General features: G+C 40.8%; 1 protein-coding gene across 1 annotated transcript in view; it reads right to left on the bottom strand.

Moving 5' to 3' along the window:
- Positions 1–639: 639 nt before the first annotated feature.
- Positions 640–19757, bottom strand: part of ST8SIA1 (ST8 alpha-N-acetyl-neuraminide alpha-2,8-sialyltransferase 1) — a 146696-nt gene continuing 127578 nt past the window's right edge. The window contains exon 5 of the mRNA XM_054829071.1: positions 640–18817. Coding sequence (XP_054685046.1) covers positions 18331–18817 — 487 coding nt within the window. The 3' untranslated portion in view covers positions 640–18330. The remainder of the gene's footprint in view (positions 18818–19757) is intronic.

The raw sequence follows: 19757 nt of genomic DNA, 5'->3' as shown, positions 1-19757 counted from the left end.
AGTACATTTGACAGGCCACATGCAATCAAAGCCAAAAGTGGCATGTCACTGGATGAACCTAAAGCCATACTGCTGTCACTCATGATTTCCTTTCGTTGTCATGTTTTTGTCAATCTTTCCCTGTCCCCAGACATGCCTGGTACGTTGCCAAAGGTGGTTTCTCTCATCGAGTGTTTGTCAGTAGCCAGCAAGTGTTCGCCATGGTAATGGAGATGGGGAGTGTCAGGAAAGCAAGCGGTTAACACTGAATGGCAAAGCGCTTGATCTACCAGAGATGGGTTATCGTATTTTTTTTCAATTCCTTTTGCTAACAATACATATTCAAACTGTTGAAGCCTCCAAATTGAATCTTGTTTTTAATAAATTGAATGAAACAATTTTTGAGAGATCTAGATTCTAAAACGGACTTTGAAAAGAATATTAACCCAAGATAAAAATGATCAGTTATGGCACAGGATTGTAAAAGAGATTGTGATAGTACTATTTTGAACTTTGTGTTGTCTCTCTCATGCATATTTTCAGTCTCATCTCCTTAGTGGAAAATGTTGCACTCATTTGATTTTCAAGTACTTTGTTTTATTTTAAAATACTTCGTTTTAAATTTAAACACCACACATAGAGTCTGATGATGATTTGGCATACACAGTTGCATTTTATTTTTAGTATCACAACAGATCATTTCTAAAACAGGGATTCTGAATAGCTATTCCTCATCATCTGTAATGTTTTTCTTGTTGTAAGCCTGCATAACACAGTAAAAGAATGTTCCCTTTCTTGGGAAAGTACTCTATGTCCTATGAAATATTTTTGTATAATAACATGGGTATAGATTAATTTCAACAGGTACATCTGTAAGTATCACCAGTTTTAGTTCTAAATAGTGAATACGAAGTTCCAAGAAATCTATGCATATATCCTGCCTGCAAATTATCTGGAATCGTTTTTATGGTACTGGATTTTTCTTTGGCAGTATATATATGTGCTTGACTATTTTTTAACCATTTTGCAAGCTGTCTAATTTGTTGGTATTGATTAAGAAAACCCTAGTTTTTCACTCATTTATGAGTACTTAATAAAGGAAAAGTACAAAGTGGGTGAGCTGACAGATCAAAATATTGAAAATATTACCGTGATCTTTTTAAGAACTGGATCAAATTGGGTCAACAGGGACTAAAACACATTGCAGTCTTCTTCCTATTAAATGCCTACAAAATAAAAGGAGTCTGTAGCAGAGTGGACCAGACCCAATGATTCCATCTCACAGTATCTTTCAAGGTAATGAAATTAATTCTTTTTCTTCTTTAAAAAAGAAGCCCATGCAGATCTTTTCACAGAAAGTAATTGTGTCCTAATATTCTTTCTAAAAAAATAGCCAAATGGATAGGGTTTCCATTTAAATGTCTCTTTAGTCAGAAGTCTGCTTTAGGTATCTTAAGCCTTCTTATCAAAACCCAGGATGTATATAATAGAAATTAACTAGAACATTACATTAAGAAAACACAAAGACAAAAATGTTCTAATTCTAAATTTTAATTTCAGTTGCTAACCCACCCAGACTTGCAGATCTTGAGGTTGTCAGGGAAGAGGGTAAAAGCTGGAGACGAGTAAGGTCTGATTTGACAACCACTGAGAATAGTGAAAAGAAACCTCCTCATTTAATATCCATAGGATTCTAAAACTTCTGTCTCAAAAAAAGAAAGAAGTAAGACCAGAAAGACTGCAGGGAAGAGCAACAGGGATAATCACAGTTACTGGATGCCTTTCATTAAAAACAATAACTAAACAGGCTAGGGAGTCTTAGTCTGGAGGAGAGAAGATTCAAGGCCTTTGGCTGATAGATGGAGAAAGAGCTGCACTACATGATGGGAAGTTAATTACCACACTCAGTGGGCAATACGGGAAGACGCTTTATGAACTATCAGTTTAATCAAGACAGACATAATGCAACCTCTCATGGTTGTGGTACACTTAAAACACTCTCTAACCAGCTACGGCAAAGCAAACTGTCATGGTGACCTGTAACTAGCATTCAGCTAGATGAACTTCTATATGCAAGGCAGCTCATTTCTTTCAAGACTCCAATTCTCTCTGCTAGCATTTTCCAAAATACATTAAAAATATTTTACCTTAATAACCGTGAGACTGGGATGAATTAGTCCTTGTTGACAGAGAGCAGCAATTTGACATCAAGTGGTTAATCAGTTTGAGGGAGTAAGCAGACAATATCTGTAGCAGAAACCACAAGTGAACCCTTTTCTCCTAAGCCCTACGTGTCTTCTGAAAACCCCTACTTGAAGTTGTTACTCCTGTTACACATAAACCACTTTAGTGGTCATTAGGAAGACAGCACATGCTTGTACATCACCTGCTACCTGATGGAGGCTAAAATCTCTGTGTTGCTGAACAGGCTTAAGCAAACGTGCCACAGCCAACTGGTAGATCCCTGTGCAAAAGCCTGATGCAACAGCTCCATAAATTGTCTGAACAGCGTTAGGCACAATTACACCAGACGGGAACATCTCCATTAAACTATTCTCATTAACACCACAATACTTATGCTGCAGTTCTCACTGACAGCTGGTCTTTTCATTTAGGAGTGTATTTTCTACCAGACATCCAGAGCAAGCAATGGAAGATGTGTAACACTTCTGCTAAAATGCCACGAAGAGGTGAACTGGGAAAGCACGTAAAGGAAACAGATACTCAGAAGCCAAAGTGCTTAAGTAACACCCTCACCGAGCTGTCCAAGCTGGGTATGTGACAGTGGCCTGGAAATCTGGGTAGAAGAGGATTTAAAGTGCGATACCAAGAGAATTTCCTGCATTGGGCAGGTTTCTCTTGCCCAGCAGTGACCTTCCTTATGACATTCAAGCATCTCCTGTGAAAGCCAGATGGAGGCACTCTGAGGCACTGATACTGTTGACATTTTGCCTTTCCACAGAACGCTTTCATACAAGGAATGAATATTAGCTTAGCAAGGTTAAAGGGCTAGCAAGAAGCAGCATGGGGCTAAAAAAAAATAAATACCTGGGGTCAGAGGTATAGCTAAGGTACAATTCCCTTCCGGAGGGAAAAACCTAACAGTACCTGCAAGACATAGGTTTCAAGTAGCACTTCACCAGCTGAAAGCGAAATGTAGCTTCAAGGACTTGGAGGTTTGACCCAGCTTTCCCACCGTCCAAGGCAGCATTGCCAAAGTGCACTACACAAGCAAGCACACAACAGAGAGACCCTCTGCAGAAGCTTCCACCTGTTGAGAACTCACCTGGCAGAAGTCCTTGGGGGCAGGGAGTTCTCATTTTGTGAGCCCCCATTGACATTTGTCCCTCCTTGCAACAGGAAGAAATCTAGTGAGTGACCTAGATGGAGATGGTATATGCTGAAAACTAAGAAATATTAAATGAGAAGAACAAGGAATTCTCACGTACTCACTGGGTAGGAAAACACATCTAGGGAAAGGAAATAAACATGCTAGAGAGACAAGGAAAGTTAAGGCATCATCTGAGGATTTCTAGCGTAAACATAATCACTGGGACGTCATCCTCAACTGGCTTCCGCAATTTATATCTGCCCAAACTCAAGTAAAATGGAAGTTAAATGGTCTCTCACTTGTCTTCAATTGTCAGTTTTTCTGAAAAGGAACAAGCGTGGCTAAAGGAAAGGCAGTTTCATCTCTCTCCCTCTTCTCTTAGCAAAGACCATCTTTGCTATGGATAATTCTTGCAATAAAATGACGATAGACAGAGACACTTGCTTTTTTATATCTACCAGGCTGAGGAACCCTACTCCAACTGTCCCTGGAATGGCCAGGACCATCATTCTATCTCTCCCATTGGTTTTAAAGGGGGGGGTGGGAGGTTTAAAGTGAGAGAGGACATTTTCATAATCTCAAAAGGAACTCAGTGTCAAATTCCAGCTATCTTGAAGAGGCTTGTGCACAGAAAATCTGCACTTGGAAAATCTGCCTTGAAAATCTAAAAAGGCATCTAAGCTAGGTTAATCAGATGTCAGATACTAGATTCATCATTTGCTTTTAGAAAATGTACTCTTATGTGAGTATTAGACTGAGCACTGGAACACCCAGTCCAGGCAAGTGGGATTCAGTTACACTGATTTGAGCGCAGAATGGGAACCTCTTTGACAAAATGCCTGTGTCGCCTTGGGATTCCCACGTGCACCCAAAGTTGTCTTTCTGGGTTGTTCTGGGAAGGCAAACATGTACAGGTTCAGCCCCAGGTTAATTCTCAGACTAACGTTGTAAATAAATTTGTCTCACTGACTAAGCCACAAAGAAAAGGAATTGAGTAAGCAGAATAACCAGAAATATCAGATGAGGACAATGGATATAAATCTTGACATGACAATAGACTATACAGGACAACATAAAGAGGAAGAGGAAATGACCTCGATTGTTTGGACATACTGAGATAGCGAATGGGGAAAAGAGAAGAAAAAGAAGCCCCACAAATGCTATTTTCATTTCTTAAAATGGAGATATTTATTTGTTAAGATAATTAAATCCAAATTATAAATAACATAATAGTTACCTTTGAAAAATTCCATCAAAATTAAACAAAACCATGAGCCTGTCCCTTCCGAGCATGCTCATGAAGACTTTGCAGCTATGAAAAAAGGCATGGACTACTATAAAATTGAGATTATTTTTTTTTTCTGTCCACTTGCACGAATATTATAAATAAGACTTTCCTTATAAAAATCACATGAGATGCTTGTGGCATATTTTGTAAAATGTGACTAGAAAAAGACAACAAGATACTGTTAATAAATAATACATTCAATAACAAAGCAATTTTTGCTATTTAGAGACACCTAGACGTTTTGGGGTACAGTCACCATGAAACCACCTGAAAAAGACATTCTTCAAAGGAGCACTGCACACTACTTGAAAATGAACAAATTCTACTGACTTAATAGAAAATACATTATTGCCGGGTAAAGAAAGATAAACCCTTAGTCCTTGTAACAGTGTTAGCCGACAGCAAACATTTGCTACATTGGAGAGAATTAGATCGAAGCCCTAATCACAAGACTCTAAACAACAACACGCTTTGTGATGTTTAACACACTCCACACAAGTACCTTTGCCCCCAAGCGTGCCAAAATGATGGTGATTCAAGGAGATGTTTACCCAAGTGCTCACATCATTTTGACACAACATCCAGCCTGTAAAGCTTACATACATCATAAATGATACAATAAATATTACATGCCAGTCACTGGAGGTAAGACAAATCCATGGAATTATGCAACCTCAGAGGCATAATGGTTTGCTTATCCACTTTAAAACCATCTCAAGACATTGAACTACCACATTACCATCACATTTTTCAATAAGCTGGGCAACATAAGGAGGAACACAAATTGAAATACAGGATTACGCAAGGGCAAAATTCACCAGCTAACACCGAAGTCCCACATCACATTGCTCCTTTGGAAATACTGGGTGAGAGAGCAAAAATGGCAATTATGCCCAGTCCTAAGGAGTCAGGAGACACCTTGCATTTGTCCTGCCTGGGCTATTGCACACCAGCAGTACTATAAACCACAGAGTGATCCCAAGTCAGCTTGTTTTACCCAACCACTGAGCTCCTTCCACACATACGTTTATGGTACGGTATGTTTCACCATTGATTCAAGCATCACTTGCTTGAGCACTCCACCGGGAGGAAGGCTTGCCCTCTCTCGGAGCCAGACTTGCAGACAGGGTCAGCTACAAAGCAGGAGGTCTGAGATGAGCAGATGGTACGACAGGGAAGGCGAGAGCAGGCACCTTGCAGCTACAGGTGGAGGCAAGCAGAAGCCAATCATGATCCTTCAAAGCAATGCTTCCTGGGCTGCTTGCCTTCAGATAACCTATTTTGTTCCAAAAGCAAAACACCAGGGAGTTGGTATGACCCCAGGTGATGAGCCAGCTGTGGGTTCCCTGGGCCCCTGCGGCTGGGCAGGTATTTCAGCATCGCTGTAACTCAGGGATAAGGGAACAGATGTCAGTCCCTCCTGAAATCACTGACTTCTCATGAATACCTCAGTCAGGTAAACGCAAAATTAATAATTTGGAAAAGCCTTTGCCTGGCCCATTTCTGTTCTAGTCAAGCTCTAAACTCCTTCCTCGAGTTGCGTGCATGTCTATGCCTACAAGAAATGGAAGAGAGCTCACAGCATTTTAGCTTGCACTTCAGCTTCCAGCCATAAGCAAGCAACTGTACCAAACCACAGTCACTTATCTCCTGGCCCAGGAACAGACTATTGAATTCCGTGGGCAGGAAGCACACGGTATGGCACCACCAGCGAGCCCCACCGATCTCCTAGCCAGTGCAGCCCTAGGGGCCCACACCTGGGAAGAAGTCTGATCTGCTGGAAATGCAAATAGTTTTTCCCTTACCATGCTGAAAGGAAGCGTATTGAACTTTAGGAAGACAGCAGTTTGCTTATTACCATCATAATGATAAAGCTTACATCACTGGAATCTGAGTCTGGTCGTGAAAAGGGAGATAGATGAAAGAGAATGTGATTCACTGCTAGAAATATCTTCTTTCCATTTTATTTCTCTTTCTTACACTACAGAGCTCATACTACTAATCCAGCTCATGGACACGACATTCAAATAAAAACACATGCAGTCTTTTACATTCATCATCATCCGCATGCTACGTTTCACAGTTCATTATCAAAGCAATGTACCGCTCTATAAAAATATCACAGCGAGGCACCTTTAATTTCCTTCATATCTTTGTTTGTTTGCTTTTCTCTTGAGCTTTCAGAAAGAGCCAGGTGGAACCAGCACCGACACAGGTGTCTGGTATGCATGACACAAAGGTTTACAAGTCCTTAAAGGATTTTTCCAGCATGAAGGCAGAATTGCTGTGTCACCTTGAACTGCCAGAGCTGGAGAAGATGAAAATGACTCTACAAGATTTCAGTTGCTAACTTAGATACTCATATTTGTCCATAAATCCATTTTAAAAAATGAATTAATAGTCTAGGTTTCTAACTGAGAATAGGAGACATTTCTCAGGGTGAAAAATCAGACTTTACAGCAAACTGTTTGCACATTCAAACTTCTTGCTCTTGCCCTGTGAGTGGCTAAAGCACGGCAGGAAAATGTTCTGTGCTGTCTTCCCTTCCACAACAAAGGAAAAGGAGTTGCTTTGCTATTTCTGTTGATTGCTCTAGCAGTCGTAGTTGAAGTTTCTTCTGCTTTCAAGAGGGCCCAGACACTTGCTGGCTCATCCCTCAGCAGGCGTCCTGGCTCCAGCGTGGCACCGGGAGGCTGCAGCGCGGAGCCACTGGGCCAAGGGGAGCTCCCAGCACCCAGCTGGTGGTGACCTGCTCAGGACCAGGAAGGGCAGAGCTGGGGACGACGTTACCCTGCTGCTCCATGAATTTCCAGCTGGGACACTCTTTTTCAGCTACACTTCCCAGCAGGGCCAGCGAGGCTGGCCGCGTCGGAGCGCCAGGCGCCCCATGCCGCGTCCCGGGGAGGGAGCGCCCAGCAGGAAGCGGACGGCAGCGGCTCCCGCTCAGCCTCTGGCAAGCAAGGGCTGGGACCACTTTATCCCAGGGCTTGTATCACCTTCTGCTGCCCGCCGGCAACACTGACCGTGAGCACCCAGCAGCCCAAATCTACTACTCCAAATCCCTGTGCCAGCCTGGCCCCAGAGCTCAGCGCAAGGTACAGCCCCGACAGCACCCCTGAGCATCTCCCAAAAGCCCTCAAGAAGAGGATAAAACCCCCTTCGTTTAAAATTCAGGCTACTAGTAAACTCTCCAGAGGAACAGAAACCTTACTAAGTGCAATTCCTGTAGATTACACATAGTAATAATTTAGGTGTTGACAAGAATCTGAGAGATATTCACTGAGATGCGAACAAAAGAAAAAATGAAAAATAATAAGGTCACTGGAAAGAATACATGTACCAAAACCAAGAGGACAACTAGATTGGTACTGATTCGAGTTGTTTATATCCGTGTCTGAGCTTGTAACTTCCATGAGACATAAAATGAAAATAAAAAATATTTTTATCACCATGGTAGTTACAGGCCGTTAATTAAAAAGGTTTATTAAAGACTTCTTGTTTTTCACTGAGATTGAGAGCAATTTTGGAAATTAATTTATATTTTACTGATGCCTGACTACGATATTGCAAAAATTCAAGATTTGACTCATACAATCGAGGGTAAAACCTAAAGACACTTACAGCCAGACTAGGTTTTATGAAAGCCAGAAGAATTTTCAGTTCTAAAAGACTTTTAATACCTAAGAGGAAGCTAATTTGTTGAGACTTCAGTGTTGGTCGTCATACATAGTGTTATGAAAAGAAGATACTGTGCACAGGACAAAAGCATAAGACCAACATTTTTAAGACAACCAGCATCTGAGACCAGCATTGAGCCTTGGGTATAAATTGTCGTTTAAAAAAAAAAAAAAAAAAAGAGAATAAAGAAAGATTTCTTCCCTGCAAAAACTATCAGAAAAGAAAAACTGCAGTTGAATAGTAGGGGGAAGAGATCATATCATTACATCAATAAAGTCTAACAAAATTATTTGGCACCTAGTGGAAACATTAGCAGGCATCGGATCCATCATGCACAATAAATTACTTGAGGATATGTAATTCCCGGGTACAGCCAGTCGATGGTGGAGCTTCACACTGTAGCAAAATCCTTTTTTTCCTTTTCACTTGGCTCATACAATATACTTGTCAGACACAGCAGCACACGAATCACTTCTATGCAACTTGCTGAAACAAGGACATGACTTAGATCGTGATCTGATTTCAGACTGTGACACCTCAGCGCAGCAGACGTTTGAAACGCAGTAAGATATCTGCCTCACAACAACAACCAACAAATAGCATAAAAAGCTCACGCTCTACACTTGTGGAAAAAATCCATAGCTTGCAGAATAGGAACCTTTAACTAGGTAGCATAATCCGGCACTGCTTTAAAATATCCTGATTTAAAATCTTCATAGGATTGATTCCCTCAGGTTCGAGAGTAGACAGCTGGTTAAAATCTAGGCGATTCTACTGATGTGACAGGAGCCAGAACAGTAAGACAGAGAATTTGGCTTATAGCTTGAAGGGCAGGGCAGAGAGAGGCAAACCTTCTTTTCTCATTAAAATGCAGGACTTTTCACTTTCCTACAATCTATGCGTTATCCAAAGGAAACGTCCTTATTGTACTTACTGACAATGAGGGTGGATTTTAACATAGAAGCATAAATTCACTCAGATAAAAAGGTTTATTTGTTCGCTTATTTTCACTGTTCAAAACAGATAAACCTTTATATTTTATAAAATTTCTGGTTTTTCACTTTACTTCCCAAGCATGAGTTAACTATCAAAACATCTCCCAGTGAGCTAAATATCATCTCCATTCACCTGACAGAGAAACCACCACAGGAAGAAAGATACCAAACATTCTGAGGTAAGTGGTAGCAGAAATTCTGAGTTAATACAGTAATTAGTACTAGGAAGATGTGAAATACTGCATACAAGCTTGCTTGCACTCAGTATTAATAAACCTAAAGTGGTTTATGTCTCTCTCTTATGTTTTTACATTTAGAGCCTGGAGGAAAGTTCACCGTAGTGCAGAGGAGATTTTAAACGACTTGTGAATGCAGCAGGTTTCACCCTGGTACCACAAAAAACAAGAGAAAGAGAAGCAAAAGAATAAAGACCTAACATCTGCTAGTAACTTGAGGTCCTGATTCAGCAAAGTATTTAAATACATGCTTGCATCCCTTTATCTTTACCAGAAAAACTGTGTCATCTTGCATATGTATCTCCTTTCTGATCTTTGGCTAGTTCTTTAGACAACACGATTAAATGGCAGTACATAAACACTAACAGACTTCAGAAGATCCCAACCTCTGCTCTGAGTTTGTTTTTCTTTTCTTTTTTTGACTACATTAGGAGTATAACATTTAATTTTTAATCTAGGGACACCACATGGAGTAGTCTAAAATTGGAAGCTCTGCAGAAGTATGGACTTGAGTACAAAGACAGAGTGTAGAATAACTTGGAAACCAGGGGAAACACTCACGCATCTCTCAGCATAGTTTGGTCAGTTACTGGTGTATTGGGCGGGGGGGAAGCAATCTTTTTTCAAATGTAAAATTTGTGCAATTTTTTTTTCACTAAATGATTTTAAAGCAATTCTTCAGGATACTAATCAGTGTTTGAGCTTTAAATTCCAGGCTCTCAGCTATTTCGTTGATATTTATAAATTGTGTGCCTACATATTATTTAGGTAGTCCAGAGAGACCTCTAGAAAGGGTAAGTAAGAGTTCTGATTGACACTTCATTCCATTTTCAATGCACGGTGAAGCACGCAAAGAAAAGAAAAATCTACTCTTTCTGCCTGTGCATGGAAGAATTCTTGGAAATGCTTATGGGGTAGGAGTTTCAAGAACACTGAATGCTGACCTAAACCAGTATTGGCTCAATGGGGATTTCAATACTGGTATGAATAAAAACAGAGGATGTTTTTTTGGAAGCCCTTGCCCTATGCAGCATCAGGCATTCACCTTCCAGTGACCTCATAGATACAAGTCTCATACTCAGATAAAACGGCTCTTGCATACAGACAGGTCTGTTTTGTAACAGGCCGAATAATCCAGCATGACCACATCGTACACTTAAGGACTTATTTCATGTTATTTCAATGCTCATTTCAGGTTTTCAGTACATTCAAAGTCCGGTCCTTTAAAATTAGTCAACATATGATCTTCAGGATCAAAGTCCACGCTTGAAGAGCCCTCACAGAACTAAGAAATACCACTCAGCATGTGGGAGACATCAAGCAGGCAGAGCTGCGACTAAAATATTTTTTTTTATTGTCAGTGCAGCACACTCTGTATCATCTGCTGAAACTCTACAGCTCAAGAGGCAGCAATCAACAACTCATGTGTTTGGCGGAGCCCTGCCAGACTACTCCAAAATGGCGTTCTCCTGAAAACTGGACATCTTGTCAGTTTTGCTCCGCACACTAAAAGCTACGGGTATCCGAAAAGAAAACTTGTGCTCTTGAAAAAAAGGAGTGTTTATTTCCAGTGCACATAGGGATTATAAAAAAAGTGTTCAAGCATTTTCTACAAAAATCAATACGTGCAGAGAAGAAAAAAGAAGTCATGATTATGGCACTCTCGCAGCACACTGAGATCCTGGTCGAAGACCTCCAAGCAGAAACTTGTATCTGGGTCTCAGTGCTCCAGATTATATTGTTCTAAACAAAACCTCTTTTCCTCTGTGCATCTATTTTCAGTGAAAATGTCTCCTTGACTACTAAGGTAATCACACAATAACAAAGCTTCTCACAGAATATGTAGATTCCCTACTTTCTTGGTAAAAAATTAGCTTAGAAGAAATTACACATCTGTAATTGTTCCCTTCAAATAAACAGAAAATGATGCAACTCATCTTTGCTATGGGCCCCATCTGAGCAAAGCAATTCATTGAATATACAGTTAGAAATCAACAGGAACTATTCAAAATGTACTTTAGTGTTTTATTGAACACCAGCTTATTCATAAACCCAGAGAACAATTACTTGTGGTGTTGCTTTCTTATACTCATTTTGGATTCACTCACAATACTTAAATCTACTCTAATAAAAAAAAAAGGGGGGGGGGGTGTAACTTGAAAGGCGAAGACACTAAATAACACATTAAGTTCCAGGTGGTCTAAGTGCTAAAGGTTCACTTGCCTTGGAGGGACCCAAACAGGATAAATATTTAGCTCAGCAGAAAGCTGACCAACTCAATAGCAGCAAGGAGTAGACACAGATTATTTTAAGATGCAGTTTTAATAGGCCCTTCCGAGACTTGCCAGGGATCAAAAGCGTTTCAGGGCAAGAAGCAGGCTGGTCTCCAAAGGGATGAGCTGCTGTCAATTCCAGTAAGCCCAGCCCTTCTGACTGTGAAGCAGGAGAGGGCTAACCTTGCCACGGGTAATTATCTAGGACCTGGTCTGCAACAGCACTTGCTGAATCGTACCCATGTCAGATCTAGATGAAGTCACTCCAGTGACTGCCAAGTCCCAGCAGCCGTCGACAGCCTTATCCTTGCGTGCTACTGCCCTGAACGTACCTGCTGCCTTCACGCGGGTGAGGACTACTCGCTGTCCCTGAGTGCGAGCGGCACGCCAGGGCTGGCTGAACCCCTCAGACTGGGCTGGCATCATCTGCACGGACTACCAGGAGCGGGTCACTGAGCTGCATCCCCCGCCCCATGCAGGGCCCGAGCACCGGTTAGGACGGCATCGGCGGGCGCCTGACAAAGCCACGGCAGTATGCTCACAAGCAAACCATACAGCACCAGGGAAAACGCCAAAGTTCGTGCTCTGCCCTGCACAGCTTAGCCTTACAGGCACAGCTGGGGTGTTTCCACAGTCCTGCGGAGACCTCTGAATGCAGCCCATGTTCAGAAAAAGCACGGATCATCATCTGGAGGTATCTGTCTCTCCTAATTGTAGAGAGAATCTATGCAACCATTTTCAATCAACAACACTTTTTTTCTTTTTTTTTTTTTTTTTTACAGCTGAAAAGTCAGAGTGAGATTCATTTATAAGTACATGCATTAAGCTGAAGAGGCTGAATACACTAGGGCTCAACCTGCTGTAATAAAAACAGAAGAAAATGAATAATCAGAGAGGAATAAGTAGCTGTTTAAGTTCTCAGTGCTGCCAAAGAAATATCAGCTAGGGAGGACAGATTAAGCCTCCTGTTGGGTATTTGTGTTACACTTAGGAAAATGAGTTTGCTAATACTTAACAAAAAGGCCAGTAAGTCTTTTACTAATTGTTCTGTTCAAAAACTACCAAAAAGTCAAACATCTGATAGATTCCAAGTGAAAAATCCGGGAATTCAATGAAAGGGAAGCTATGTTACAATAATCGCTTTGAAAAACACAGCCGCCTTCTGTTCTCTGTCCGTTCCACAGTGATGGAATTACCAACACACAACTGAAGTCGGATTTTTGATTTGGAGCTAACTCTTGTTGGATTTATCAACACTTTAGAAAAAAAGATAATTCAAAATGACAAAGTATATTAGCTACCTTATGGCTCATATTTTTAAATCACACTTCTAACCCCAAGGAGGATGGTCATCAGGAAGGATAGAGCAGGAAGGTCCTTTAGGATGACTTCTTGGGGCAGAAATACAAGCCCAGATGATCCCAGAGGGAGATCTGATGGAACCACATGACATTAGGAGCAAGTCCCATTAGGGAGGTCACAGCACACCATGACGGTCACAGCCCCCAGAGCATCCCCCAGACAGCCATGGAGCAAGGGACTTGGCATTTCTGGACAAGGTCTGATGAATTTTGTTTACTAGAAAATATCAGCTAATGGAAATCCCACCATATTCTTTCATGAAGGACACAGTGACTTAGGAAAACAGCTGGTTAGTCCATTTTATACATATGTTGGGGGGGGAGTGGAAGGAGAGAAGGGAAAGACAGATTTTTCATCATCATTCTTTGTTCCATTCTATTTCCCTTTCTGTTTAATGAGAGTTACCCCTCCTCACAGCATTTTGTGTTGCTGCCGTCCTGCAGAAAACCATTGGTAGGACATAGGTAGTCCATTTTTCACAGTCACTACCAGATGAAAATGTCCTACAGTTGCTGAGAACTGGGGATCTTTATCAAGAATTGCTACACTCCAATTTGTTAGACCACTGATTTGATCTTCCTTTTTTCCAGCATCATCTAGCTCTTCAAGAACTCCCTGTCCTTCATATAACCTGGACTTCTTCCAATATTTTCTAATCTATTGAGCTGAAGAAAAGAACCAAAGCAGGCAGAAAATGGTGAGAGAGCATTCACCTCCTTCATCATCCTCACTTCTAGGTCAGAAGTTTCCTCACTCCCGCTCTCCTTATTAATTACAGGCAAGGATGAACCTGATATTAAACCAGTTTCCATGAAGATGTATAGAAGAAGGGTTTTACATAACTTAACTACCACAGTACAGACATTTAGTTTAAAAAAAGTCAGATGCTTTGCTTAGCTTCAGCTCCCACAGAGGTGCAAACTCAGCAGTGTATGCTATGACACCATTTTGATGAACCTAACAAAAAGGTGAAAGCAGTCAAGTCAACAAAGCAGACAATATTTTCTATGTTCTACAAAAGTTAAGCTGTAACAGAGGCTTGGACCTTTGACATTTGTAGCTGGTTCACCCCAAACTTGCTATCTTCATTTCAGCAAAAATATAGTAAAAATACAACATTCATGAATAAGAGTCCTTAGTATTATAGCAAAGTCTTTCCCAAAACTATAAATTTTTTTCTTCTCATGAGCACACACCTCCCTTCGCTATGATTTTAGTTTACTGGCTTCTCTTTTGCTTGTCTGTTTTAGAAGAGGCTCCAAAGGATTCATAATCAACAGAAAGGAGAAGTTTTACATAGTTATGGTGCAAGTTCAAAAATTGGTCTTGATTTACTCAAAAGCATATACACCCCAAAAAAGATTATATCTAGAGCTATTTCAGTACCAAGTATCTTCCCTGCACAGCTCTTGTAAAGGAATTTAATTTATTCTGCTTACAAATGTGGGGCAATGCTTCCTATGCATAGCAATGATTCCAGTGCTTCTGTACCTTGTCACCTCTATGATAACATTAATAACTAGGAACATTAACAAACAGTTTGACCAGTCTGAACTAGTTTTTATTAAAGGTGAATTGCCGTAGCTTTCAACCTGGCAAAGACTTATGCAGCTTTAGCCTCACTATCAGAGACAATCAGGGACCAGCAGTGGAAATAGAGAAGGTAGAGTAGGGAATTTCACTAACAAAATAAACATTAAGATTTCAATTCACTTCAAGGAAAATACAGCAACACAAGATTTGATGAAGGGCATTGCCATCAATGGACTGGAATCAATCAATAGGTAAATGCTGGATGGATGTAATCACTCTGACCAAAGTTTGCGATGCCTGCGAGATGCTGATTTCTCATGGTTAACACTTAGAGTTAGCCTCCTGGATTTGACTGTGCCTGTCTTTAAGCAGAAGTATTGTCCTAGCCCATGGTGTGACCTCCCTCCTGAAGAAGGATACAACTTCAGCCCCTTGCATGCAATGCCATAATTCACGTCAATGATCCTATACATGGATCCGCCCCCATCCCTAGATTTAGACAAGGTAAGCCTCACGCTGAGCAGCAGCATGGACCGAGCCTATTTTCTCCAAGATTTCTGTCAGGCAGCTGCCACTCTCATGTTCCCAGCTGTTTTCTCTCTCTCTCTTTTTTTTTTTTTTTTTTTTTTTTTTTTTTTTTTGTGGTTACTACTTCTGCCACAAAACACTTGCAGTACCCTCTCGCTTCTCTCTTTACTTGCTGGGCAAAGGCTGGCCAGTGTGTTTGCACGGACTGGTAAGTCAGCCAGCTAAAACAGATTTTGCTCTTTCAAAAGGGGCATTTATTTTTGTTTCTCTTCTTTCCTCAGCTGCCAGTTTTCTGGAAGTTATAGAAAATTATTTATCCTCGAAGCCTTTACAAGCCATCAAATGTGGTTGCCTTTGTAAGATGCAGTTATATTCACTATACATAAATGTGAACAGAGTCAGAATTTTCAATTTCTCCAACACCAGTCACACATCGCACACAGCCTGGGTCCCTCCTACCCGCATAATTTTTTGGAAGCTATCTCCTTGCAAAACGTCAGGACTGCAGACATCAGAAGGGACTCACAAAGACCACAGGCTACAGGTTCAGTCTGCCTCAGTCTTACAGAGGTGGGGAATACGGCATCTCCAGATACCCAGGGCACCAAACAGCCAGACATTATGAAACACTGCACTGAGTTTTCCTACAAAAAAACATGGTTTTCTCTTGTTTTTCTAATCTATTTTCCCAAGACATGGAAAAAAGGATTACCAAAGGGTTGGAGAGCCATCAGAGAGGTTCAGAACTAAATTCCCAAGTATTTGTAAAAAAATTACCAGCAAAGAGGCAGTTTCCCCCTACTCTCCTCATTCCCTCCCACCCCCAACTGAAGTGTCATTTTAGCACACCATATTTCTACTGTTGTTCTCATAGATAATGTCATCTTTAAAGCACTAAAAAGTGCAAAACTTGACATGTACAATAAAAACTATACAGGCATCTCTTCTTCTCCAAGAAAGGCAGCTCCGTAAAATTCTGCCATAACAAGTGGTAAAGAAAATATTTTACTTTCAAATCCTTCCTCACCAAGTATCCACATCATACATAAAACAAACGTAATGCAAGGGAACAAATTATCAAGTGGTGTTCCATCAGCCAGTTGACTGTACTTTTAACAAAAATATGGACAAAGATAAAATGGGTTATAGAAGCACATTTGGATTTTATCAGAACAATCTCTAGAACACTATTTAATCCAGATCTCCACGTTACAGTTTAGGACTGCCCTGTAACCCTATGAAACAGTACCCACTTTATGCTTGGAATATCCATATTTAGAAAGAAGATTTTATTATGAAACATAGGTTTAAAAAGCAAAACATGATTTTTTTTTTCCAGTGTCCTACATAGACAGTTGAATTATTCATATTTAAAGAAGAGCCACGGATTTTGCTTTTTTTTTTTTTAATTATATCTATATAACTTGCAGCTGGTAGTCTACAAAGAGAGATGTTGTCAACATATGATAGGACACATCCCCCAAAATACTAGCACTTTGGAGCTAAAACAGGCAGCACAGGAAATTGTTGTGGAAACTCAACGACAGTTTTGTTGTTTCCACACTTTGACTAGAATTTCAGCTACTAACGATGGAAGGATAAGAAAGAGAACACTGGTCTGGATGTTAAAGTTAATGGTGATAACATCTTGCAGCTGAAATTGCACCGTGGACTGAGCTGGTATTCTCTTCTTGTCCTACAGTGCTAAACCAAAGCAAACAAACAAAAAGATTTCTCATTTACATGGCAATAGGACCATCTGCTGCCCAAGTAATAACCCAAAATAAAACAGTCCTTCAGGCGCTGCGCTGGCCGGAGCAGCACGCGTGCAACACGCACACTGACATAATTCACCCACTGCAAGGAGAGAGGCTGCCTTACATAAGGGCCTGCCGTTTCCTTTTTTTACTTTTTTCTTGCTGGCTATGCAGTTTTTCAGTGCTCCCAGAGGCTGTTTTATTTTTCAGACTATCTTTAACCAGAGACAATCTTGCGAGAAAAGTACAAGTCTTTAAGGCTAACGTTACAATCCAAGCGGAAGAGCTAGTCACACAGAGAGAAAGGATTTTCAAAGCTTCAACTCATTTTAAATGACACTTACATTCATTTCTGCAGTTTTTTTCTGCTATAAGCAAATGAAGAACCTCATTCTGCATTCCACTGAACACCTCAAATCCCGTTGACAGTCAACGAACATCTGGAGTCCAAATGAATACAGAATTAACCTCCAAAGCTGGACAGCAGAACAGGTCAGGAACCATCCCTGCTACAAAAGTCACTGTGGCAATCTTGCAGCAGGTCAGCTGAAACCAGGCTGCACTTCACTACTGGTTTTGTAGCACAAGTTTTATTTTCAGACCAATTTCCCTTAACCAGCTCTTGCCCACAGTATAGCATTAGACCTAAACTATCCTGATAAAACCTGCAGCAAGTAGCTCCACCCATACTCAGAGGCAGGGCATTCCTAGGACATTCTTCTAACCAGATTCTTAGCACCCTTCACTCCCCCAAGAGCCTTTGGAGGAGTTGATGGTACTCAGCTCCTGGGGCTTTTAGGCCTTTCCTTTTCCTTCCATTGCGGGGGAAAAAAAGAGTAAAAGAAAAAAAAAAGGAAAAGAAAAAGGAAAGAAACAAAGAAAGTCAACAACACACACATGCTCTCCTACACACACACCCCCACACACAGCGGACAAAAAAAAAGGAAAAAGGAAAGTTTTATGAGGTGCCAATCTGGAATGAAATGGATTTTTGAACAGACAGTCATATTTGGCACTGTCAGCAAAAGCTTGTGGGTGGCCCTGTGTCTCTCTGAGCCTTAATGCCCTTTTTACATCGGTCATTGAAAAATGTCCCACAGAAAGTTCAGCTGTGCTGCTTCTGACATTATTTTCACAATGCTGCTGAATGGACTCGATGGAGAGATTCACTTTCCCTCACCCCAGTTCCATAAAGCACTACACATTAAGGACGTATTCCATTTGGCTTTCAAGTAGCATTGGTAGCATTATGGTCCATGCAGATCCACGATTATTTTCCCTTTAAAAAGAATCAACAGAAAACAGAACTCTCTGTTGGAGAGCATGGAAATTAAAAACTATTGGATCTCCCAAACTGACTCCTACGATCTTCAGGCAGAAGACTGGATTAAAGGGTCCTCACATGGTTCTAGCTGCATTCTCAGTACACCACTTTTATGAAGAAACCAGAGCTGTAGAAATTCCTCCGGCATAGCATGGAATCCAGAATCCGGCAAGACATTGTCATAGTAATGATGGCTAATAAACTTCCCATGCAGGTCCACCGAGAATGGCCAGAAGCCATAAATTGTTACTTCTTCACACAGACCAAGGGCGGCACTGACTAGGAAAAGTCCCGTGGAAAGCCGTTTGGCATGGATACCTTTGCTCTTCCAGAACTTGCCAATGTCACGCAGGAAATTAGGGTTGGCGAAAAGGACCGCCTGCTTGGCACCGAAGTCCTCCAGGGTGTAATAGACACGTAGGGAGGGTCCCGTCCCCGTCTTCATCGAGAAGGCTGGCATGTAGATGTAGCTGTGGTTATACACCTTCACACTGTCCACAAACGCTTTTCGAGACCACAGCAGATTCTGGAACCTGTAAAACAAAAGAGAAAAACAAGTTGGTCACACATAGATTTTCCCAGTCATTGAAAAACCCAGCTAAAAGCTGCTCTTCATGCACATATTTACAATTACCTGCACACCTTTCTCGAGCCCAGAGGAAGTCCAAACTTCTGACTGTCTGACAGTGCCTCTCTTCTAAAAACATAAACCTCAATAGGCAGTTGAAAACTATCTGGTATCCTGCTAACTCCAGAAACCAACATGTTTCTGATTTCATCTTTTCAAAAAACCCTGAATGAACGCTGGCAGTTTTCCTGTCATTTTTAGTGACATTTTTCTTTTTGTCCAAAACCCAACTTATTTTTTCAGGCACAGGAATCTTTAAAAGAAGTTTTAAAGTTCGTGTCACTCTTGTTTCTTAAAGGCATGCTAAAAAAGAATCCAGGTTACATGCTGAACAAGCAATACCAAGAAATATTTAAATAGAAACTTTGGACTTATAAAACTTGTAAGAATTGCTTTTTTTATGTATAGTGATTTAGGTTGTGCTACTATAGTAAATGCTCATTCTGGAACTGAGAGAAATCTCAAAGAACATACTTTGTTACAAACAATAAAGCAGAAATCAATAAATTGTTTAGGGCAAGTGGCACCACAAAAATTAGCAACAGGCACTAAACAGCATTTAGAGTTGGTGTTTGAGATGGCACGATTTACACACTGAGTATGTTTAAAAGCAGTTGGTATTTGTAGCGTGCAAGTTAAAGGAGACACTAGTTGCAACTACGAGGAGGGCAATGCATATGTACAAATTATTTCTCTAATATGATAGTCTTCTCATCTCTTGATATAAAACTACATCAGGTTACAATTTGTTAAATTGCCAATAGCTATTTGCTGATGTCTGTTTTATCCCTGATGTAAGACTTACATACTACTCCAAAACCAGTATCCTGTCGAAACTATAACCT

The sequence above is a fragment of the Grus americana genome, chromosome 1 (genome assembly GCF_028858705.1).
Source record: "Grus americana isolate bGruAme1 chromosome 1, bGruAme1.mat, whole genome shotgun sequence".
NCBI classification, from domain to species: Eukaryota; Metazoa; Chordata; class Aves; order Gruiformes; family Gruidae; genus Grus; species Grus americana.
This window is presented reverse-complemented; position numbering and strand designations above follow the sequence as displayed.